General features: G+C 37.1%; 2 protein-coding genes across 7 annotated transcripts in view; one reads left to right on the forward strand and one right to left on the reverse strand.

Annotated features, from left to right (window-relative positions):
- LOC145985018 (uncharacterized) overlaps positions 1 to 6752 on the forward strand; it is a 61522-nt gene extending 54770 nt beyond the window's left edge. For all 6 annotated transcript variants that reach the window (XM_083118518.1, XM_083118517.1, XM_083118519.1 and 3 more), the window contains one exon: positions 3261 to 6752. In XM_083118518.1, coding sequence (XP_082974644.1) covers positions 3261 to 5781 — 2521 coding nt within the window. In that variant the 3' untranslated portion in view covers positions 5782 to 6752. The remainder of the gene's footprint in view (positions 1 to 3260) is intronic.
- A 5906-nt stretch (positions 6753 to 12658) lies between these two features.
- Positions 12659 to 24827, reverse strand: part of Dsor1 (mitogen-activated protein kinase kinase 1) — a 32785-nt gene continuing 20616 nt past the window's right edge. Inside the window, exons 6-8 of the mRNA XM_083118522.1 lie at positions 23398 to 23578; positions 22230 to 22411; positions 12659 to 15744 (exon numbers count right to left, since the gene is read on the reverse strand). Of these exons, the coding sequence (XP_082974648.1) occupies positions 15640 to 15744; positions 22230 to 22411; positions 23398 to 23578 (468 nt within the window). The 3' untranslated portion in view covers positions 12659 to 15639. The remainder of the gene's footprint in view (positions 15745 to 22229; positions 22412 to 23397; positions 23579 to 24827) is intronic.

The raw sequence follows: 24827 nt of genomic DNA on the forward strand, positions 1-24827 counted from the left end.
AAACGATCACCGATATCTGCAGCCATTGGGAAAACATGAGGCCTGAGGATCTCATCCCGGTACCGTAAGGCTGTCAAAGTACCGTTCCGGATAATGTGCAGGGGGGGTACGTCGACCAACACTGATCCCTGCCCATACCATTAAGCCACCGCCACCATACTGAGGCACTTCGCGCACATGTGCGGGATAATTGGGAGTCCCACGTTCCCTCCAGATGAGAATGCGTCGATTATCTGACTGGAGACTGAAACGTGACTCATCCGAGAAGAGAACTGAACTCCACTCTCCATGTCCCCACTCACTATGTTCCACAGCCCACTGTCTGCGGGCCCTACGGTGTTGGGCATTCAGAGGGACACACGCCATTGGTCTTCTTGCATAAAGACCCCTTTCCCGCAGGCGATTTCGTACAGTTTGGCCCGAGACTCTTCGTCCTGTTGCCAAAACAAGGCTGCGTTGCAAGTCAGTTGCAGTTTGCTGCCTATTCCTGCGAGCCGACAATGCTAAGTACCGGTCTTCCCTAACTGTTGTTGACTGTGGGCGACCTTGCCCAGGCCTCCTTCGTACTGTACCTGTCTGTTGAAATCGTGTCCACAACCTGGAAATGACACTGCGTGACACACCAAGGGCTGCAGCCACCTCACGTTGTGTTTGCCCGGCTTCCATCCTCCCAATGGCTCTCCATGCGCTAGATTCCCCTAAATCGTGTTGTTCTGCCATCGTTCCTATTCAACACTACTCAACTGAATCCCACCTACACTTACGGTCTGCCAGCACCAAACAACCGGTGTTCCCAAGTGACCTCGTGATTGCTCCTCATATCACAAATTCTGCCACGTGCCTTATGGTGTCACTAGAGAGCTCTTCATGCTGATGATTCATCACAGATGAATTGTACTGGTTGAGGACACACTCACTTCATCAACATACATTGCTACTTTTGACTTTCCAACTTTGGTTTTGGGATTTCTTGCTTGCTCCCCTAATTGTTTTGACCAGTGTATGTGTCTGGTCACCCTATGAATATTCCCCTCCAGTTATAAAGATCAATTTACCATAGTTTTGTTCAAATATTTGCAGATTACATCAGAATGTTAAAAATTCCTTATATAATCACAGAACATGGTTTTTCACACAATATAAGTGCACAATAAATGGAAACTTCGAATTTTGTATAATTTCTATGATAATTATACTCGCGAAAGTCTTGTGTTGCATTTTTGCTTCCCTGCAAAAAAACTAAATGCCATAAATATATCTGCTATTATCGGTAAATATAATCTGACCGATACTTTCCAATACCAGCACATCAGTATAGGCTCGGCCTACTTTTTAGTTTATATAAATGGTGTGTCATGTAAGGATGCGTTGCCAGTACTTTCTTTCCAACCCTCGTATTTGTAAATATAACCGCGCCTGAAAAACAACTAAACTCCGTAGTGGAACAGCCCATTGAGGGACAAGACTTTTCATTGGATGGCATGTGGTCAGTGCATCAGGTTCCATCGCTGCTGTTATTTGGCTTGTATTCCACGAATAGAATAGTTTTCATGTCATTTCCTAGAAATACAGTGATTTAAGTAAGTTGTCTGCTTTTCTTGTAACTTTATAAGGGGTTGAGGAGTTCACCACTGAAGTCACAATACCAAACACTGAATGTCACCTCAAGAGTTGGAATATGGGAAAACACTTGTTTTTTTCTCAACATGATCTGGTTTCAGAAGAAATCTTGTGTTGTATGCACATTTAGAAAAAATTATGTTAAGAGGTGGGAATGATTAATTGGTACTAGATATAAAGATATCTAGGTATCTCGGTAATATTACTGATAATTTTACTGATCCACTATTTATATCTATAAATAAAGTGTCATTTAGTGCAAAATTCTGCCATTTTGTTATATTTTAATTTATATGAAGGTGTAATTCTTGTGCCTTAGTTGTGTAGAGTAAATGTCTAAATATGCACTTCCTTGTACAAAATCTATTTCAGACGCTTCAGGACAGTTAATTAAGGAGGTTACTGAATCATTGTCTTTTATGGAGCATTTATAAATTTTAAGGCTGATCTGATATCCACCCCAATGTTGATACTCTTACTGATCTCTGTCAATACCAATGCTTGAAAATTGTAACAATTAACAATTGTACAAAATATTGAATAATAATAATATTCATGTGTAAGTATTATACTCCAGTTATATGCATAATTTTCCAAGTATTTCGCTTAAAAATCACTTTAAAATATCCAAGAATTACATCAGAATATTAAAATTACGTAATCACAAAATTCAGTTTTTCACACAATACTGGTGCAAAATAGATAAAGAAAAAATAACACGTGGTGCAACAGAATGTGTGTGCCAGGACCTATTGACTGCCGACCTCACTTCCACTTACCTCAGCAGAGGAATAGAGAAATCCAACCAGTTACAGGGTGACGTGTGGTCAGCACAATGAACCCCCAGTTTCCTTCCTGATGGTGCGTGGCCACTGGTCCCATATACTTGCCGAAACCTCACACAGGAGAGACGAACAGCATGCATCTCGTAGCCCTAGTCCAAAGCCTTTGACTGCATGGCCACAGTATGGAACGGAAAATACTATATTTGCCAGCGTATAAGACACACCCCATTTTTTGTACACATTTTTGAAAAAAAGGCTTCGTCACTGAATATATAATTAATTTACAGTATTTCAAATATTAAGTAATATGTAGGTTTACTTTGAACAAATAACTTACGTAATCTAACTAGGAAAGAATATACATTTTAATTTTCGTCACACACTGCAAGGAAGCTAGAAAGAAGTCGTCTAACTCAGAACAGTGAAAAAATTCGAGAAATGAAGGTGATCAAAAGCAGAGTATCGGCGTATAGGGAACACCCTGTTTTTCAGACCTATTTTTAAAGGGAAATGTGCATCTTATATGCTAGCAACTTGGAAACTTGGAATTTTGTGTAATCTGAGGGATAATTAGACTGCATGAAAATGACACGTGGCATTTTTGCAGACCCTGCTAAAGAAAACATCAGGAAAGATTAGCCAGTATCAATAAATAAATTCCAATCGATACTTTCAAAAACTGATATATCATCATCAGCGTAGCCCTAATAATTTTATGTTGGATTGGTTCGGCACAAATTTTATATGAATCTATCTCTAATATACATCATTATTACCATTTGTACCTTTTGGTTGGATTAGTGATGTACACATGTTCTTGTATAATAAACTAATGAACATTTTCTTGTTTTACAGTATTCCATTGTTAAGCAATTCGAACTCAAAGGATGCAGTGAATAATAGTGGAAAACCCCAAGTTTCTGATGATGTAGCTGACCAATCTGGTGTATCATCAGATGAGAAGAACCTTCCAACAATGAAATATGGTGAGGAACCAACTCAAGTAAAGCTCACTGACCAAGAGAAATCAGAAAATTCTGTTGCTGATTTTGAGGAAGACAAACAAATGGCTACGATTGTAAGTACAGAAAGTGTGGTGGTTCAAACGAAAGACTGTGTAATTCCTGCTGAAGAAGAAAGTTCTGTGGTTCTTGGTGAAGGATCAGATGTAAAGTTTTCAGACAGTGGGTATGTTCCATCAGAAGAATCAGGTTTTCTTGCTCCGGTGTCAGTCTCTCAATTCGAAGACGAGGTAGAAGTTTCCGAAGAGAACACTGAGAACACTGCAGCTGTTAAGGAAGATGGAAATAAAGCACCAGTAGTCAACTTGGAACCTGAGCAGTTTTGCAGTAAGCAAAAGAAAGAGAACCCATCCATTGATGAGACAGTGCTTGGCAATGTTGAAGCATCACTGGACACAATAGCAGACTTCCTCCAGGCTCACTTCAGAGAGAACAGCAAGCTGACACATGAGATGAAAGATATACTTGCCTCCACGCTGGGAGTAGTTTCTGATATCCACCAGAGTGTAACAGGAAAGATGAAGGAACTTCAGTCGTTTCTAGAGAAAGAAACCGAGAAAAAGGAGGAATGGACTCTTCCGTCGAAACTCCTTAATAAGATGAAAGATTCATTGGTATCCACCGTGAAGAAGGCTCAAGATGCCACGGAATATATTTTCAAGAAGAACAAGAAACCGCTTGAGAGAATAACACAGAAACTTTCAAACAAGTTAACAGGGTTGAAAGATAGGTTGCAAAATAAGTGGTGCAACCTTGTTGAGAAGGCAAGCAGAAAGTCTTCGATGTGGAACTGGTTCAGTTCAGAAACTGTTGAGAAGTGTGTTTTGTTCGCAAAAAGTCGTGCAGGAGGTTCTAAATCCAGCCGGAAGAAAGATACAGAGAAAGTTACTCCAGCCATCTTGGTTGAGAGTGCAGATGAAAATAACAATGAAGAAGAAGTAGGTTTTTATTTCACTTCTGGACTAAAGAACAAGGCTTCAGAATATATGACTGTAGCCGATATGAAATTCCGACTTCCAGCACAGGATGATAGTAAAGAGGGAGTGATGTTTGATGTTCCTGGAGCAGTTACAAAACGTCATAAGCTACACGAGAAGATAAATGATGCAGAAAGTTCTGAAACTAGCTTGAAAGCAGATGCAGAGGAAATATTGGAACAAGGTGATGCAGATAGTCCTGTAGATGTATTCAACAGAAAAGAACTAGATTTTGATATCACTTCTGAGCAAAAGCGCAAGGCCTTTTTTAAAGATGGACAAGCTTCAGAATATTTAACTGCAGCTGACATGAAATTTCAACTTCCAACTGAAGATGATGGTAAAGAGAGCACAGGAAAGAAGATTATGAAGTTCGATGATCGAAAAGCAATTGAAGTAAATCAAAAGTCACGTGAGAAGAAGGTTCGTAAAAGGGGTGAGAAATCAAACAGAAAGGAGTATAAAAACCATGACAAACCAAAGCATCATGAATACCCAGAAAATAAAAATGATGATAAAAGAAAATTTGAGAAAATAGATAGACTAAATGATAAATATAGTTCAAAAATTAATGAACGGTTGAAGAATGACGTAAAAGATAAAGGTGATAGAGATTGGATTGAGAGCAAAAGGTACAAATATGATTATGATAACAATGATAGTGAACAGTCATACCAACGAAAAAATGAAGATAAGGTACTAAAGAGGAAAAATCAAGGAAGATATAAGTCTGATGATGATGACAACAATGATAAATATGATGGACGTTCATACCAAAACAGAAGGAAGCATGACGATAAGAATACTCTACCAAAGAAACTTGGGGGTGATCCCGAAAAGGAAAATAAGCCAAAATCTGAAAAGGCCAAAATGAAGAATGGATTTCGTCAGAATGACATAGAAGGGTATAATGTGTCAGGAGAGTGGGTGATGAAATTGGCAGAAGGGAGAGAGCAGCAAAGGCAGAAGGAGAAATTGAGTGAGTGGTTGTTCGAAAGGGCAGCTGCGAGAAGGCACAAGAGAGAGGAAGAGACTAAAAAGGCTGATTGGTACTTCCACCGTGCCGAAGGCCGTAAAGAACAGAGGCATTATGCAAATATGGATTGGTGTCACACGAACACTTGCAGCAAGTTTGATGCTAGAGGCAGGTGGTCTGGTGATAACGAGAAATGCAGAGTGCATGTCGATGACGAAGATGATTCTTATGAGGAGGAGGAGGAGGAAGATGATTACGATGAAGATGCTTGGAAGTATATACCTAGAAACAAAATGAAGGATAACCAGAGACGAGGCTGGACTAACTCGTTCCAAGGTTCAACTAAACGAAGACCATGGGTTCCTAACTTTGCAGATGGAATGTTCTTTCCCTCTGTTTAGCTCCATGCGCTTGGATCGTTCCAAAAAACAAAAAAAATATCTCAAAAGCTTTAAATCCAGGGTAAACATGGAGTTTAGAGAAAGTAAGTCCAGTGTGCTATATTTTTACCAGTATTGGCTTCTTTGTTGTGTGTGTATATATATATTTGTTTGTGTGTGCTTGTACATATTATATACATATATTTTTTAAGAAAGGAACTTAGATTTTAATGTGTTTTTTTTTCTATTCTTTTTTTTCTGAGAGCCCCTCAAAATCTTGGAAAAATAAAAACTCCTTGTAGATGATAGAAAAATCTCTGCTCCATGTATATATACACATGTGTAAATTTAATTTATAGTATTACAGAAACGGCTCACAATATATTTATGTCAAAAATTATTGTGCTAGCACTTGAGAGAGCCTTGCCACATACAAACAATTTTATCAATAGAGAAAATCAATTCACCTCACTTTGAAAACAATATGTATTTATACCATAAGAATTTTCATTTTAAAGATTCTAACAGAGGTGGTACAAACAAGTGAATTCTAGCAATGTATTCAAAATAATGCATTTATTGCTACAGCAGTATTATTATAGAATTACTATCTTCAAATGATTTCTACACAATGTATTACAAGGTAGCATACTTGATAGAAATGCTGTACGTGTTAAAAGAAAAAAAAATACTTTTCATGACATTTTTTCATATTATTATTCAGCAGTAACATGTACTACCTTATAATAAATAAATTATTATAAAACTAAGCTTTACATAAATGTATGTATTAATTTTAAAAATTGATCAACATTATTCTTATGTGGTGATTTTGCTCTCTCATGTCAGTCATATCATCATCATCATTAACTTTGGCTAGCACTTGTGATATTTGTTGCAAGATTGTATATTTGACTGTATATAATTTAGAATATATATATATTGTAGAATAGAATGCTTCAGAGAGTAATAAAGGAAGAAAAAAAATAATATCTCACTGTTTATTATGTTTATGGACAATTTTCTTTTCCACATAGTTTTAGTTTAAATCATTTTCTACTGTGAGAGGTCCAGAAGGGGAAACTGTGTGTGGCTGTGTTATCAGTTATACTGTAAGTAACTTTAATTTTATAATAAGTAGTTAGTGTCGATGCAGGAAAGTGTGAAAATAACAAATGTGTTTTTTTTTTTGTTGTTTTTACTGTGGAGAGTGGGATAATTTTTCATTAGGTGTGACAATAGGTGACCAGTACTGGAAGGTTGATGTCTCTTAGTTTAAGCATAAGAGCATGCTCCAGTAAAGCTTTTGCTAATTGCCCTTGTAACCAGACCAATTGTGTATGAAAAAAAGATGTTTATGTACTTTATCTTGTTACTACAATGGTTCAGTTCTTCAAACTTGAGCCTCCCTCTGGCTCTTGCCGCAGTAATCCATGTCGAAAAAGAAAATATTGATCATGGAGGCCATGGATTTTTTTCCAATTGACAACCATCATACTACCAATATAACTGAGTTGCCTATGGGACCAGACTTTTGAATTGCCCTGTATTTTTAATATCTAGGAATCCAAATATCAGCTTCATGGTTATTAATTCAAAGAATATTGTGTTTGTGTTTAATTTTCATTGCTGTTATACTTTTACTTTTGAAGTATAGTAATTTGTCTTATCAAAATATGTTACCTATCCTAAATCTAACATAACTCCAGATGCCATTGGCATCTCATGTTAAAATTGTGTACAGTTCTTGAGTAATGTTTGTTTCCTAGTAAATAACCTAATTGCATCAGCAAAAGGTTGGAAAATAGCACAAATCCCAACCCTATTAGGTACCTTTATTATAAGTATTAACTCCATTTTTGAATCCTAAATGCAATGCACTTTTCTGCCATTACGGTAATTACTATTACTCATTAGATTATATATAATATAAACATTTGGCCCTTATAATTGGTGTGGTGCTATGCACAGGGGAGCATTTTACCTTTTTTTTTACCTTATAATTATGTATGACATAATTTTTTTAAAGAAAATTAAAAGGCCTGTTTTAGAGAAAATGGGTACCAAAATATTATTTACACCACCTTCAATTGTTTTTTACCCTGACATAGGCATGTAATATAGCATGTGAAAGAGTCCTTCAAGACCTTTCCAGTGCCATCTGAATCACTTCTATAGCTGACCCAATTGCTGAAATATTGAAATTTTAAGTTAACAAGATGTTGCAAAAAAAAATTGTCAAAATCACACATTTCACACCCCTGTAATTTCGGAAATACAAAACATATGGATCTGCAACTTTCCATATTTCCCAACCTCTGAAGGCACTTTCAGTATGCCAAATTTCAAACAAATCAAAAAATGTAAGATTGAGGACCTCGCTGATTTGACAAGGAGAACACTGTTCTGTTCAAGTTGACTATTCCTTCTATCAATATATATATATATTTGCACATGCTGAAGCAATAATGGGGCTGTTCATTACCAAACTTTTCCGGTGGCACCACCACCCCTGTTGTCCCTAAATAATTTTGTTTGTCATTTGGTTGCCCTAAGCTTTTTCACTAGAGGGATGACTATTCAAACGTTTTCAATTAAGGTAAGAATTTCACGTGTAAATCGATAATTAAAATGGGTTTCAGTAAAGCTTAAGATTATGTAGCAAGTCATAAGTTTCCGAAAATTAAATTCTCCTGAAACTTATAATTAATACATGAAAGCGCAAAGGCAGGGTAACACAAACAGGCAAAATATAGCATGTTTATGCACAAAGAGCACTAAGCTAAAGTCGTTTTCACGTTCAGAAGACACAACGGCGCTTATGGAGAAACCGCACAGTGTTGCCAATACAGCGCTATCTCATGTCGCCGGGAAATGATGAGCTTCCTTCACAATGAAGGTGTTACATATTTCACTTCCCTGCTGGTTTTATATTGAAGCCCACCTTGTCTTTTTCGTGGTGTAGTGACTGGTCATTTGCCACTTTCCTTTCTTAATCTAAAGAAGGTGCTTTTACTGACACCAGTCGCTTTGCAAAGTTCACTAACAATAAACAATTGGCTACGTAGGCAAGTAGGCGAACACACGTAAGACTTCTGTTCTCTCTAACCCTTTTTCCTATGATCCATTGCGATCACTACACACGCGAGTGTAATGCACGAAATAAAGACACTGTCTATAACAATGACACTTCACAAATCACTTTTAAAAAAGTAAAAATCACCGAGTACTCACACAACTGAAAACACTTTTTCGAGAGGAAAAAAGTCGAAACAGACCAAAGCAGATCTCTCACTCAAGTAAGGGGAACCTGGCACATGGGTTAGATTGAAGTTGCAACCCAAACAAACAAATTAGTTATGGCCCACTTGAACTAATAAGATATCAATGACTCAAGCAAGGCATGCCATATTTCTATCTTGAAGCCCCATATTTTGTCACGTGTTGGAAAGCCTTTCAAGGGTTAATATGGTGTCTATGAATTTATGTGTACCTTGGAAACTGAAAGGTGATCTTGATTTCAGTATTAATGTCGACAGTAATGTAAACAAAAACAACGTGTATTTGCGACAGCACTAATGTTGCTCACAACAGCAGCATTGGAAATAATTGTCAATTATTAAATTTAAGTAATTGCAATTCTATTATAACAAACTGCATGAAGTTGTTATTTTATTTCCATTCAGTAAAAATATTAACTTGAAAACTTGGTGGTGATTAGCCAGAATGCTGGGGTGAGTCAGCTCAAGATGGCCAGACAACGTCTCCTTACTTTGTGTGCGGTTCGGGTTAAAAAGAAACTCCAAATGCATGGAAGTAATATTTCTGGAAACCTTTGAGTGGTTATAAAAAATAATTTCATTATTTTCTCCACAATTTTGTCGCTGGAAGTTTTTACTTGGAATTACAGAAAAAAAAATTGCCAGCGACGACATTTTCTACTGCACGAATATAAAAAATCTGCACATACTTCATTTGATTATTTTTTAATGCGAATATGCTATAAAGTATTGATAAATTCTGAGCACCACCATCACCTATGACAGTTAAAAAACAGCGTCAATTATTTTCATAATTAATGCTTCAATTTTACGGCATGTTTCAACGTTAGGAATGAAAAATTTTGTTTTCACAGAAAATTTACATTTTTAATTTATCTAAAAATATGTAAGCAAGTTACCAGTTTTTTGTGTTCACCATCGTATTGTCTACAAAATTTTTTGCAAAACTGCAGGTACCGATTTTACGTAAGCTAAATTTGTAAATCGAGAAATTTCACAACAGCGCGCTCATATTTTCCCATAAGGAAAGCATTGTCCATAAGAGCCCATTGTGTCTTCTGAATGTAAAAACGACTTTAGATGTCATTTGGGTCGTCCCTAGCTGCCACGGGTCGATAATACAAAAAATACTTTTTTTACACTATGCTAGGTTTTTTCTGGTTGCACGTATGTGTAATTCAGTGGCGGGAGTTTGAATCGGAGAAAGCATGAGAAACTCCCCAAATCATAAAATATATAAAGTGTAAGCACGTGATATTTATTATTATACACTATGCCCTATCCGATAACCTAATACTAACGTATTTTTCCATTGTATTTAGCAAGCAGACATTTTCCCTCGTATTTTCGTCCTTTTTTTGTTAACAGTAATTTTAAAATTACAATTCCGTAAATATGAAAGCCCTACAGGTTGTGAGACATGGAACAGAAGATATATATTTTTTTTTGTAATAATTCTTCTCGAAAAATGTGTATAAAACAGAGGACCATATTTACTAGTCATGCAGAAAAGTATATCATCACGTAAAAAAAAAGAAACAAACATTAAAAAACTATAAAAATAAAAGTACAGTTGTGCGGAATTACATATTATGTATTCTTCCTTGCCGGATTCACAACAATAAAGCACTTAAATTGTGAATATTGCAAGTGACGTCAACAAGTGCTGTGCAAATTTTAAGGGTTTTTTTTTTTAGTTCAAATTGCTTTTCTGTTGTTGACGATTGTCTTTTCAAAAATCTTATTTTTACAGCACTGATTATTCAACTATCATGTTTAGCCACAATTTCTGAGGTTAAGATGAAATTAAACTTTAAATTTAATGTAATAGTAGCACCTTCAGCATCAAATTCCCCATGTATGGAGAAGAATTGCCCATCAAAAGCGGGGGGGCACAACAGGGGTGCTGCCACCTACAATAGTTTGCTTTGACCAGGCCCATTTAGAAGTGACAGAAAGAGGCCCACCCTGAGAGAGGGACAAGTAAAAAAAAATTGATTTCATGTGAAAGGCATTTAGATAGGTAAAAGAAATAGTAATAAAAATATTGCTGATAAAATTTCATAAATTAGTATTTTTTCAACAATCCACACAAAACCATTTCATTAAACACTGGCAGGGCTGGCAAGTTTGAGTTGTTGGTTTTTTTTTGTCCACTTTATGCACAGATGGCTAATTGGGACAACCTATATATTAAACTTCCCTGGGTATCAAGCCTGGGATCCTTCGATTACAAGGCAACGACATTACCACTAATCCATCGGCGAGGCCCACAGTGGTGCTGACAGGGAGGAAGCAAGGCATGAGACCTTAAGGTGCTTTGTGCAGGCCTGATATGTTGGATACAGAATGTTATGGCTGATATGTATACCAGTAGTGATTCTAGTTTAGGACCAGTCAAGCTTTGAGAATAATAAAAAAATGTTAACGAGAGAACAGCATCCATCAGAAATCACGCTGCAACCCACCTCCAATTTTGTGCAGAGCTGTTGTTTCATATCCTTGTAAAGCATCTGCATGGACAACTAGGTGTGTTCGTGCAGAATTACAATCCAATGTCCTTGCAGAAAGATTCAATTGATTACAGTGTCCCAGTGAAAGCCACCAACTCCACATTTGTACCCTTATTTTCACTTTGCCAAAATAGTATTAACATCTTGGGTAATCTCCCAAGCAGATATATACAGTGGAAACCAATTTTACATTTTTCCGCATTGTACATGGCAATTGTAGAGCAACATGCTATAATTTTTTTCTGGATTTTATTATTTTTTATTATTTTACCATGGTCCCTTCATAAACATAAAATCAAGATTTCACCATTCAGTCCCCTTACACAGCAACTCTGAGTGAAAATGTAGAGCTAGGATCAGCAAACCTTCCTTAATAATTGGTGATTGTGACATGATCATGCACTAGTTTGCTATAACCCTGTATTGGAAAGACTTGGAGATATTTCACACAGGAGTGACATGTCTCTGAACCTCAAGGTGTAAATGCAACCTTTCATGCAGGAGTGGTGATGTGCATATTCCTTGGGTGTCGCCCACTTTTAAGTCCACTTTGTATTCAGATAAGCTAATCAGGATTGGACCTAGTCTAAAGTTGTAAGGAAACTACTGTGCAGTGTGTGTGCATGGAGATTGAACCCAGAAGCACTCGATTACAATGTGATAGTGTTAACATTATGCCATCATGGAGGCTACTGGATGTCACTCGGACTTGTCACCTCAATTTGTTGCCAGTGTTCTTCCAGTCCAGTCAGGTGCATGTTCAGTTTATAGTGAAGTGCGACATGCCACTTGATGTGAAGCCTGTGTGTCAAATGTCATCTGCCACTTCTGTGTGATATCTTCCTTTGCAAAAAAAATATTTTCATATTTCAATATGTGGATTATAACTACTTTTTATAAAATAATTTCAGAATAGTTTCTGTTGTAACAGTGACATCCTCTGTGAAAACTTAAATTTATTCATATTTTATCTTGTATTGAGGCAATGGTGATCTAAAAAAGCAACAGAAATTCTTGGTTTGTGACTTGTGCTCCCCCCCCCCCCCCCCCGAAAAACCTAAATATGTAGACAAGGTACAGACAGACAATCCAGAAGATGAAGGAAATATCTTTCTTTTATTACAGTCATTTAGAAGGATGGTTAACATTATTAGATCAGTACCTTTAATATTTCATACACACACACAATTTACGCCCACTATTCAATAGTCATCTGCACAAAGAAATAAACACTCAAATAATTCTCTTAAAAGTAATACTACAAACACTGAAATTGCAAGAAAATCGGAACAGTTGATGAATAACATTGATCTTTTGTTACATCATTTAATAACTGGATTTCTTTCATAAAAACACTGAAAACTCTTACTGTTAAGTGTGAAACAATTCTTAAATACCAGAGAAAAATATCACAAAACAATCGAAGTCTGACAAGGTTCTCGGTGACCTTATCAGTGGAATGTTCATATGTCCTAACAAACAACATGGTTGTGTTTTTCTAAAAATATATGTCATTAAAAAGGTTGCAAGAAATGCAAGTCTTTATATCTTGTCATCAGTGTTTCATAATGCTCACTCGACTGCTTCATGATCTAAAACTAATTTTCACAGTTGCTTTAACCATTACTTACAGTACTTTATCAACAAACACACAATGTATTCAAATATGTCTTATTTTGAACTATAACCTTTTTTATCTGGTCCTTTATTTTTCAGCAGTCTGGGAAACATTTAAACCCAAAATCTTAGCACTTCATTCAACAGATTGTGAATTTCATTTCCCTACATTTGTACCTTTTATTCCTGGTGTTTGTTCCTTCGTGATACCAAGTAAGTAATCCAGTACATTGAATAACAGATGCAATTACATACTCCACAAAGTTGCAGGCAAATCACAAAAAGAAAGAAAGCTATACCAGTCAAATTGTTAATCTGATTTTTGAAAACTTGGCTGTTTTGTGTTTGTTCATTCAAGCTATTTTTATAAAATATATATATATATATTGATTTATGAACAATTACTTTTTCTGTAATTCTACCTTTCCTAGTCAGTTGAGCAGCTCAGGAATAAAACTTGATAATGCACACTCCAATCAAAGTTGAGGTAACCTTGGCCCTGTCTAGTTCACTGCACTTTTTGACACTAGGTGTAGTGCAGGTGTATCCCAGTGTTAGGTTGGTGCAAGGAAATGACGTTCAACCAGGTAGACAAATAAGTAGTGTTCAAGTTCAGTAGATTCAACAAATGCCTGCCTGTTACTTCAAATGCTCACTTGGATTAGTTAACATGCCCCATGTGACCATACACCACATGCTACACTGCTCCAGAATGTAGTGCAAACTGTGCAGAAACTATGTGTCTTTACTACTTGTTACCAAATCAACGAAATAAATGAGTCTGTGTTCCAACATGTAACCAACTAGACGCGCAAGTGCAGACTCAAAAAGTGCAGCGAACTAGATGGAGCTATTTGGTCCTGTTGCTCACACATTAGTGCACAAAGTCCATTCAGTAGCTGGTAATTAGCAAAAACCCACAAAACATCTGTGGAATCCATCCATAAGCCATGGTATGAACTTTGACTTGTATTTTTCTCGGTTCCATATTTTTGTGGCTTAACAAGTTTTACTCCCGAACTGCTCAATTCACCTGTGCAATTGCATTACATTCTCTTTTATCAGAACACTTCATGTCTGGGAGAGTACTGAAGATAAATAAAAGGAATGACAAGTTTCAAATCTTCAGAATATAGATATTTACTTTGAGCCACATCAGATAGTGGATTCACCAATGGCAACTACAACATTGCTGATAAAGGTCGTCAAGGAAGAAAAAGCAAAAATGCAACTTCCTACAGCTTGATAAACCCTCAAAATCTTTTTTGTCTATCCTCATGAAGAACATGAACACCTGACAAACTAGTTCCAAAATATGCAAGTTCCACCCTTTAGCAGAAAGTTAAGTATCTCTTGCAATTGATGAAGTCTCCTGCTGAATGTTTGCCATGGTATTAAATGCTATTATTGCGCGCGTAAAAAATCAAACAGCTTGCCTGATATAGCTTCGTAAGCATTTTTAGTCGATTGAAAAGATTGAAGCAAAAAAATATTGTATAGATATTATATTTTGATCATCCTACTGTGTGGTACACTTCATTTTGCATCATGCTGCCAAGCACTCATTTCTTCGAAAATGTCACATTTCTGTCTTCCTTCATCATAGACTTCATTTTACTATTTGCATGCAGTTATATGCATTTTCCTGATATATCCTCAGAAACCTTCCTCATATATATGAAATACAGACTCTCAGCTCCTTAATTTTAGATTTGAAGGCTGTAACGTGAAGGTGTCACTGAAATTGGTCCATTTGTTTTGTAATTTCATTGACAATTTTTTACAACAAAAATATAGTTTATAAAGATATGAATTAAAGCAATTCAAACAATATTTTCAATTTCAAATATTTTCATACCCTGTGTCACCTACAGCACTATAATCGAGATACACAGTTACTACTTAAGGCTCTGAAGGAACATGTCTAATACTATCTCCTAGCTACTCTCCATGCTAAAATTTCAGGTTTCTGTATCTAACTCATCCCATCCCAGACAAAATCAACAATTAGCAGATTTATAAGATATAACTATTTGCCTACAGCAATAGTACTCTCAGAATGGCATTCTTTATGTATTACATCATGGCACATTCTCCCCCCTCCCCAATATCACATAGAAATGACCAAACGACCATCCTCAACATCATTGTTCGGACGTGCTCATCAACAACATTCGAGTCAGAATAACATTAGAATGAAAATTGTATGAGACATTATTTAGATTGAAAATATTCCTAATATTTTTAACGACACATAACAACACTGAAAGATATGCTTCGTGCAATACCTGCCTGCTCGATGACTTGGCTGCATGCTCTCCGTGTGTTGCACCAGCATATGGACGTGGATTTTTACCTGTCCATGCATCGGGAGCATCACTGAAACACTTACAAAAACAGCCAACCTCACGAGATGGTGTCCTGTCTTCAGAGATCCTACTTCTCAACAGATACCCGACCAGTGGTCTTCATGAGTCCGAAGAAGGGGTGGAAGGATCCATGATGATGGTCTTACAAACCCAACCTGCTATGTCCACCTTCTCAGCTTCTGAATTTTTTATCCATTCGTGGTTCTGCAAAAGAAACCAAACGTAAGATTGCTATTCTCACCTATGTAGGTGTCATTTCTTAAGGCCCCAAAAAGTCACTTGCATATGTGATGCCTTCCAACATTTGAGCAATGATTAGAGGCACATATTTTTGGTAAATAGAAAAGCAAAATTTCGGTACAAAAACAGTCAATTTCAGGTTCGAAAGCGGTAAAAATAAAATAAAATTGCTGTGAAAAAGCGGTATATAAAATGACATTTTGGTTTTAAAATTGTGAATATAACCCTAAATTTGATTTAAAACCAGCTCTTACTATACAAAATAAACGAATCCCTTCTAATAACACATTTATGTAATTACCAGAATATAAAGTTTATTCCTGTATAAAGGGGTCCATTTTTGCTTCCCAAATATTTACAGCAGAATTAACCTTTACAGTACCGATTGGTCATATGCTGACCGATGGCATTTTTGGCCACAGTCCCGATTGGTCATGTGCTGACCTTTTTTCGTCGCCTTGCAACCCTGTTCATATTCTATGCTCATGACTCGAAGTGCATGGAACTTGAAACCAAGAATCGATACGCATCGACAGCGACGCTGGTGCTCTTAAAACTCCCTAATAGCCCAGTCAATGAAGGATAAAAAAGGCCAATGCCAGGAATAATTCCGTAAAAGCTGAATTTTGGTCAGTTGTTAGAACACAACTAGTAGTGCAATATTCCAAAAGTCCCCCCCCCCCCAAACATCAATTTCACAGACTCTCAGTTATTGACCTATATCTCCGTAACCAATGGTCCTAGGCAGGTAATATTTTTTTAGTCTTAATCCTCATTAGATAGGCTAAAAAAAATATTGTGTTTAATGCTTCGATAATGTTGGTGGTTTTGCCGTAATTTAAAAAATAATCTTCAAAAAGTGAATTTTTTCTAGTACTTTCTGAAGGTTTTGCCTTGTAAGTTTTGAACAAATTAAATGACTAAACATTGTTTCGAATAAAAGTTGTAGCCTAATTTATAAGCTTTAAATCATCTTCTTTGATTAAAGACATAATACTTTCTAATTCATTCATATAACTTCACATATCAGTAATGCTTTTTTAGGTAAAAGTAACTTTGAACCTGGACAGCTTTTGATTAAAGACAATCCTCTGACCAATGTTTAATTCACTCTCTTTGCTCCATCGTCATTACAACTACTTCAATACTACCAGTTTTAAAATATTTTAATGAAAGATGCTCCATAAAATGTGTCTCCAAATGGAGGACTGCACCAAACAAGTGTGTATTTATCACAGTCAGGCGGTTAAGTCCGGAATCATTGACTTTCGATAAAAGCATGAGACTTTGTAGAATCAATTGTTTTACCACTTAAGACATGTTCAGTTGAGTAGCCAATCACCATCTGTGTGCTGATGGCTGCCATCTTGAAAAGAGTCCACCATATTGGATATTTTTGATTTGATATCTCATGAATGGTGGCACCTGTCAACTTCAGGATTTTTCAGAAATGCTCCAAATAGTGTAAACTTTCATAATAAAAATAAAAATAGTGGTTTTGTAGAAAAACTCACTATAATACTTTATGTGAGTAACTCCAAGTTAAGAGTCTTAATAATTCTCGAACCATACAATAGTATTGTGTATTTGGTAACGTTACGAAATGTAATCTTTCATTAAAGTATATTAAAACTGATATTGTTTTAAAGCTTATAAATTAGGATAAAACTTTTATTCGAAACAATATTTTGTCATTTAATTTGTTCAAAAGTTACAAGGCAAAAACATCAGAAAGTACTAGAAACAATTCACTTTTTGAAGATTATTTTTTAAATTACGGCAAAACCACCAACATTATCGAACCATTAAACATAATATTTTTTGTAGCCCATTTAATGAGGATTAAGACCAAAAAAAATTACTTGCCTAGGACCATTGGTTACGGAGATATAGATCAATAACTGAGAGTCTGCGAAATTGTTGTTTGGGAGGGACGCTGGCAGGGAGCACCGCGAAAAGGGGCAGGGACTTTTGGGATTTTGCACTACTAGTAGTGTTCTAACAACTGCCCAAAATTCAGCTTTTACGGAATTATTCCCGACATAAAACCTTTAATTAAGGTACTCACGTTTTCCACGAAGCTGTTTTACATTATTTTCTATTAATTTTGGTAGCCACTGCCACCATCCTCCTTGGAATTAGTTGTGTTGTTGCTTGGCACGTTTCTGTTGTTTTTTCCTAAATCGCCACTATGTGTGCTGCTGTCGCCTGTATGTCTGCGTATATGTCGTCTGCTGTTCATCGGTGTTAATTGCTGCAGTAACGGAAGCCCAGCGTGGTGTGCCTGACCACTATCTATGTTCAATTCATGGTTGTTGTGCATGAATAAAACCTTTATTGACTGGGCTATAATGTCAGCAGCAGCTGCTAAATTTACACCACCTCTTTGTCGCTGGTGCTCTTCAACTCCCTAATGACGTCCGCAGCAGTTGCTAAATTTACACCTCCTCTTTGTCGGCGCAGTAAAAGAGGCATCGAATGACAAAGCTCACAGTAGTGAGTTGGTGCCCTTGTAAATGCTTGTTTACAATCTCATGCCTTGCAGGAAAGCGACCTACCTATGAGGAAATTGTTTGTCTATTGTTTTCCTTCTCAACATGCCAAAGCAAGTCATGGACTGAAGGGCAGGGGGAGGGGGGTGGCATTGTTGTCAAAAGTGTTTGCGGCGATAACTTTTCGGGTGAAATGGACTTTACACAATGCTTGCTTCAGAAGACAAGCAACCACTCCTTCTTCGGAAGGAAAATGAAAGGGGGGGAGTAAGAGGTAGGATTGGGGCAAAATTACTATTGCACTTCATTGTGCATGTTGTCTTGTCGAAAATAATTCATGCACTTCATTGTAAGTGTTGCTAACCCTGGTCCAAAATAACTCTTGCACTTAGCTTTATTTTGTTTTTTTCTTCGGATGGCAAAAGGCATTAGAGTCATTCCATGCCAAATGAACACAGATATCTGCAATTTCCAACCTGACCATTTCCGATTTTCATGAAATTTGGGGAGTTGAAACTATGAATGGAACTTAGTAACTATGAAATTTTTTAGTTTCGTGCATTTTGTAATTGTATAATTATTTAAGGTCAAAGTTAGCATAAATTGCCCTTTTTGAGCCTGCTTAGCTATACTAAATCTGCTGTAACTCCGCCCCTGTTTTGCCTAGCAAGCTCAAATGAAGCTTATTGTACAGGGAATTGAACAAGCTTTCCAGTGATATATAACAAGCCTACCTTTGGATATAAATATAATTTTGTCCCGTGACCTTGACCTTTGACCTTAAACACGAACAACTTTGGGATGCCACTGCCATCTGTGCGATTGAGTTGGGAGTGATGGTGTAGCTGTTGTCATCAGTTGTGTATCACAGCTTGCAGATGCAGGAGTGTCATACACATAGAGGTCAAATGGTACCGTTATTGGGAAGGGTGCATCATGTACCTTTTTTATGTGCATCTCTAGTATGACTGAATACTAAGTGACGGCAGAATGGTTTTGACCATCGGGAAAACCACTGTGAAAGAGTGTCATGCTGTACACAAGAGGGGCCCATTGGTAAACATTCGCCCAAAAAAGGGCATCGTAAGAGAACACCAGTGAAAGTATCACCTGCTGTGCTCAGATATATTCGCCAAATGAAACTCCAGGATAATTCACCCATCCAACGTGAGGTGGCCAGAAGGGTGCATATGGCTCCTTCCACTGTGAATATGCCCATCCGTAACTGTCTTGGGCTGTGGTGCGTTGGTAAAGTCTGCATGCACCACCTCCTTATACATCACATTGCAGAACACAGGATCAACTGCAATATAGCTCTACGAAAGACACCTGGCGGCATCCAAATGGAGAACTGTGATCCCAATGAACGTTTACCTCGCTGGATGTAATCACATTCGGTCAATTGTGTACCGTAACACCGATGGTAAGGGGTACAGCAACTTTATTCACTACTGTGGGGACACTTTTCCAAGTGGCTTCACGGTTGTCACCTGATTCGCTTATGCGAGGAAGTTGGTGATACGTAAGGTGGACAGAAATGTTAAAGTGAATGCTGTCTACTTCAGTCATCCATTATGACACCGATTTTCCATACAGACAACCCTCCTTGGTAGAGACAGATAAGCATTTATATGGACAAGGCTTCAAGCAATACCGCTTTCATCACAAGATGGAGTGGGGAACCGGGATCCATGTTATTCCATTTCAGGACATTCTGGTGAAAAGTCCTGATGCCAGTCCTATGGATTTTTTGGGCATTTGGATTCTTCAAACGACGTCTGAAACATCGCCATCCAACTACTCTCTCTGGTCTTTGGAAGAACCGCAGAGAGAAATTGGATAGGATTCCTACGCCCATTACCCAACATAGTTTGCTACAATGGAAACTATGATGTAGGGCAATATTTCAAGCTGAGAACAATCAAATCAGTGAAATGGCCCAAAAACACAAGAAGATTGGTAAAGTGGTTTGTATGTACTGTTTTTGCTACATATCCATGCTCGCAGTTGGAGAAGTTGGCTGCAAATTGTTTAAAAGTAGCATGTATTGCATGGATGCATACCCACAAAACTTTAAAGCCATTGGGACAAGCCTTAGAATCAAGATATTGATGTGAAATTTTAGAACTAGTCTTTTTGAAGCCAAAAAGGCAACATAATTTTACTATTACAAGTCAAATTTCGAAAATTTTCATTTTTCAATTGACTCCAATGGACCCTATATATTTATGTACGAGACAATAACACTTAAAAAAAAAGTTGCCTTAAAATAAATTCTGACAAAGATTCCCTTAAATAATATTCCTTACTTTCCTGAGTGTTTTGGAAAAAGCATTTGTCTGCTAAAAGTACTGCAGGCAAATTTTTGACAAAAAAACAGGCCTTGCAACTCTTCTGCTGTGAAGCGGATTCTCCTATTTTCATTACATTCATTAATATTACATCATGCAGCAACTGACAGGATCAACATGAGTTGCAGAAAAAATCCCTTTTCTTACACTGCCGTTGCGGAATATCCAGACTTTTCTATCTGGAACCAACAACTGCTGCCTCACACGTAAGCAATGCCTTAGCTGGCATAGCGTGATGGTGGCTATGAACTTTGTGAGGATTACTTTGGTTCTCTCGGCTGAGCCATACATGCACTCATAATATGTAGTATTCATCAGTGTAAACACTAAAAATAATGGCTTACTTTCCAAAATATTTTTTTTTGGGGGGGGAACTTTTGTGAAAATTTCTTTTAGCAGAACAATGTTTTCTTGTGCAGTTTGTTTAACAAAAGTGTTTTGCAGTTACAAAGTATATTCTTAGCAACAAACTTTCCAAAAAAAAAAATACAAAGTACCATTAAATTTTAAAGGGCTCCCACGTAGCCAAGTGGTTAGCGCTCTCGCCTTTGGTGCAAGCGGTCCCAGGTTCGATTACTGGTGGGTGCCCCCAAAATTTCGGCATTGACCCAGCGTCGTGAGGATAATTGGGAAGCTACTTCAAGAAGTAGCAGGCTCCGGTCACGAAAGCCAGAAAAACACAGGCGATGGGATCCAATGTGCTGAGCATGCGTCACCCAATGAAAAGCCACTCTGGCAGGTCCTGGCCATTTAAGGGCTGTTGCACCACAGAGTTTACTTTAGTTATATTTTAAAGTGCAGGTAACATTTATTTTATTGCATTTATTCATTTTTTATAGTTTATGTTACTTGAACTTTAGTTGTACTTTGGGATATATCATTATCATAACTTTTCCAAAGTCATCACATTTGGGGGAGACAAATAACCCACCTTTCTCATGCTAATCTGCAAATGGTATAAGGTTGTTTGCCATTTACCCTTACATTCACTGACAGTTTATTGTTGGTTTTGGAAATCTCAATCTTTGATTGAGTTGGTGTTTTAAGTCCACTTTATGCACAGTAAGGCTAATCGGGACTGGACCTACAGTTTAAAGTGGGATCCGAACCACTATGTGCCTCCACCGGGTATCAAACCCCTTATTACAAGGTGACGATGCTGCCACTGTGGCATCGGGGAGGTTGGGACTAATCTTGTTCTTAGGGGGAGGTGAACTAATCTTGTTAGTCCACCCATGGTGCCTAATCTTCATATTGTTTTAAAAAACATTTACAATGAATCTATGCAATAAACGTCTCAGTCTCTCTCTCTCTTTCTCTCTCCTCTCTCTCGCTCTCCAGCTGTTTCCTTTTGGAGAGAGAGAGAGAAAGGGTCACCCCTCTTCAGACAACAAAAGGGAAATGAAACAAGTCTTTCAAACTCAAACCATGCAACTTTCAATATACTAAAATAAAAGGCATACCTCAGGGGCACTCCACCTAAGAAGTTGAGAAAAATTATGTGCAACACGAAAGTCTTTTTTAATTGATTGATCCATAAAATTACCCTGCAATTGACAACTAAATCTTGAATTAGTTGGGAAATTTACACATATTATTAACTTACCATAAGTGTTTTCAAATCTGCCCTTTCTGCTGGATTCTTGGCCAAACATCTGTCGACAAAATCCTTCATGGATCCTGAAAAGTACTGAGCTGGCAACCTTGGAGGGGGCTCATTCACAATGTAATCTAGCAACTCAAAGATTGCCATTGGACGTGGCCCATTTGTTCCTGGTACATAACCACCTGGAAAACGTTAAAGATTCAAAAAACAGTTGACATTCTGGCAGTATTCTAAACTACAAGGTTACTACAGCAAAAGCTTCTTCCACCTTTCCACATAATTGAAACCAGAGATACATTCTAGCTCTTATGAAGAAACAAGAAGCATTTCTTGTGCAATTACAAGACTCCCATTAGTCTGAACAGATACTGATACTTGCCAACTGTAACAATTCAAAGTCATATGTAAGTTTTCCATTGGAACTAGATGATAGCAATCTATGAGAGTTTTGCTTGAAAATACGTATTTTTACTTTCACATGATGATTATTCAATCAGAAAATTAATTTTGAAAAACTTGCTCCACAAAAGGGTTGTGGCACTTGGTTAATTTTATTTTCATGACATTTGCAACCTGCATGTGAATGGTGTGAAATACCAGCTTCTAATAATTACAGGTTACAGAACCAAACGACCAATCAGGTTAGTTTAAGGCAAAATACGTAGTTATAAATACGGAGAAACTAGTACTCACTTTTATCCGCGAAGCTGTTTTTTCTTTTTCGATTAATTTCAGTGGCCACTGCCACCATCCTCGTTGGAACTTGCTGTACTGTTGCTTGGCGTGAAATACAGTGTGTTCGTTTTGGCTCTGGGCCGAGATAGCACGTGATGTGGCATGGCATGTTGCAGAAGCCAACATTTTCGTCCTGTAATGTCTCACTTATTTACGCACATATCTTCAGCATGTAGACAATTAAATTGATATTGCATAATGAGTACTAACCTGTTATAAGAGTTGTTCAAAGTTGTTCACACATTCTCTCAGCCCAGAGCCAAAATAAACGCAATGTATTTCACGCCAAGCAACAGTACAGCAAGTTCCAACGAGGATGGTGGCAGTGGCCACTGAAATTAATCGAAAAAGAAAAAACAGCTTCGCAGATAAAAGTGAGTACTAGTTTCTCCGTATTTTGCCTTAATAGAATGCCTAATTAAACACAATATACCTGCAACAGGAGATCCTGGAATATCAGGATCCTCAATCTTCTTTTTGCCAAATATTCCAGCCAGTGTATTTTCATCCGGGGGAGGAATTGGGTACATCCCCAGGGCCATTTCCACCAGGGACAACCCCAATGACCAAATATCACTCTGAACAGAGTAGTGGGTTCCTTGGAGTCTCTCAGGCTTTAAGAAAGATAATAAAAGTTTTATGGCTGAACGAATGCTAATTTCAACAGATAATATTTGAATACTTTAGCAATTCAAAGTTGTTCATTATGATCAACTGTTTAGGTGAGCCAAAGTGGATCACACTTTAAACTGTTGTCTGGCCCAAAGTAGCCAATCTGATCACAAATTGTACTTTAAAAAATAATAAAATAATTTAATGAAAAAAAATCATGGAACTAGTTATCCATATTAATCTACTACACTATTACTAAAATTTAGCGATCACACAGACTAATCAGTGCCAGCTGGTAGTATAGGCATATTAATTCATCAGTAAAATTACTGATAATTTTACCAATCCAATATTCCTATAAATAGCCTGTAATTTAGTGCAAAACTCTGCCATATTACTATTTAATAAATTTCAAGGTAAACATAGCTTATGTTATGCATCATTGCATAACATTGTTTTGTTAGGTATATTTCTAAACATTAAGTTTAATTAGGCAAAATCATTTGCAGTCACCTGATTGCATACAATAATTAAGAAGGTGAATGAACAATTCCTGTTCAAGGACATTTGTAATTCTACATTGGATTCGTAGAATATTGGTAGATTTTATACCAGTACTAGCAAACATTTCATATTCACTGCACAAAGATAACAAAAAGGGGGGGGGAACCCTCGGAAGATGCCCACCTCTACCTGCATACATTCGAGGGTATGCACTTGATGTTCTGGTACCTAAAAAGACCAGAACGTCTTTTCCACGGAATATCGGTTCCCCGGTTTTAATTTTCTCGTGACTTTATTTGGTTCAAAGAATACATATACATACATTCCTGTAAGTTACAATATAATCTGCAGGATCTGGTACCGGGGTTTTTCGGTTAATATGATACTTGTTTTGTGGTAGTTTTCTTAGGTACGTACTGTAGCGTGTGTTTCAGTACATCTATTTGACTGAGATACTGTTAGGAGTTGAGTGGGTAGATGTGATGTTGTATTGTTGTTTGGTGAGTTTATGTGTGTGTAGTTTTGTTTGTGTAAGTGTGTGAAGGGAGTGTGAAGATTATTTGATTGAAGTTAATGAAGGCAGCGAGAAGAAGTAAATCAAGTGAGAGGGTTAGGAGTTTGGACATTGGCTTAAGTATGAAGTGTGATAGTAGTGTAAAATATAAGGGGGATATATGTTGTGTGTGTCTTGAGGAAGGGGGAATGGTATGTTGAGAGAGAGAGTCATTATTGACTATTCTGGAAGCT

This window comes from Lepisma saccharinum, chromosome 3 (genome assembly GCF_977018435.1).
Source record: "Lepisma saccharinum chromosome 3, izLepSacc3.1, whole genome shotgun sequence".
NCBI lineage: Eukaryota > Metazoa > Arthropoda > Insecta > Zygentoma > Lepismatidae > Lepisma > Lepisma saccharinum.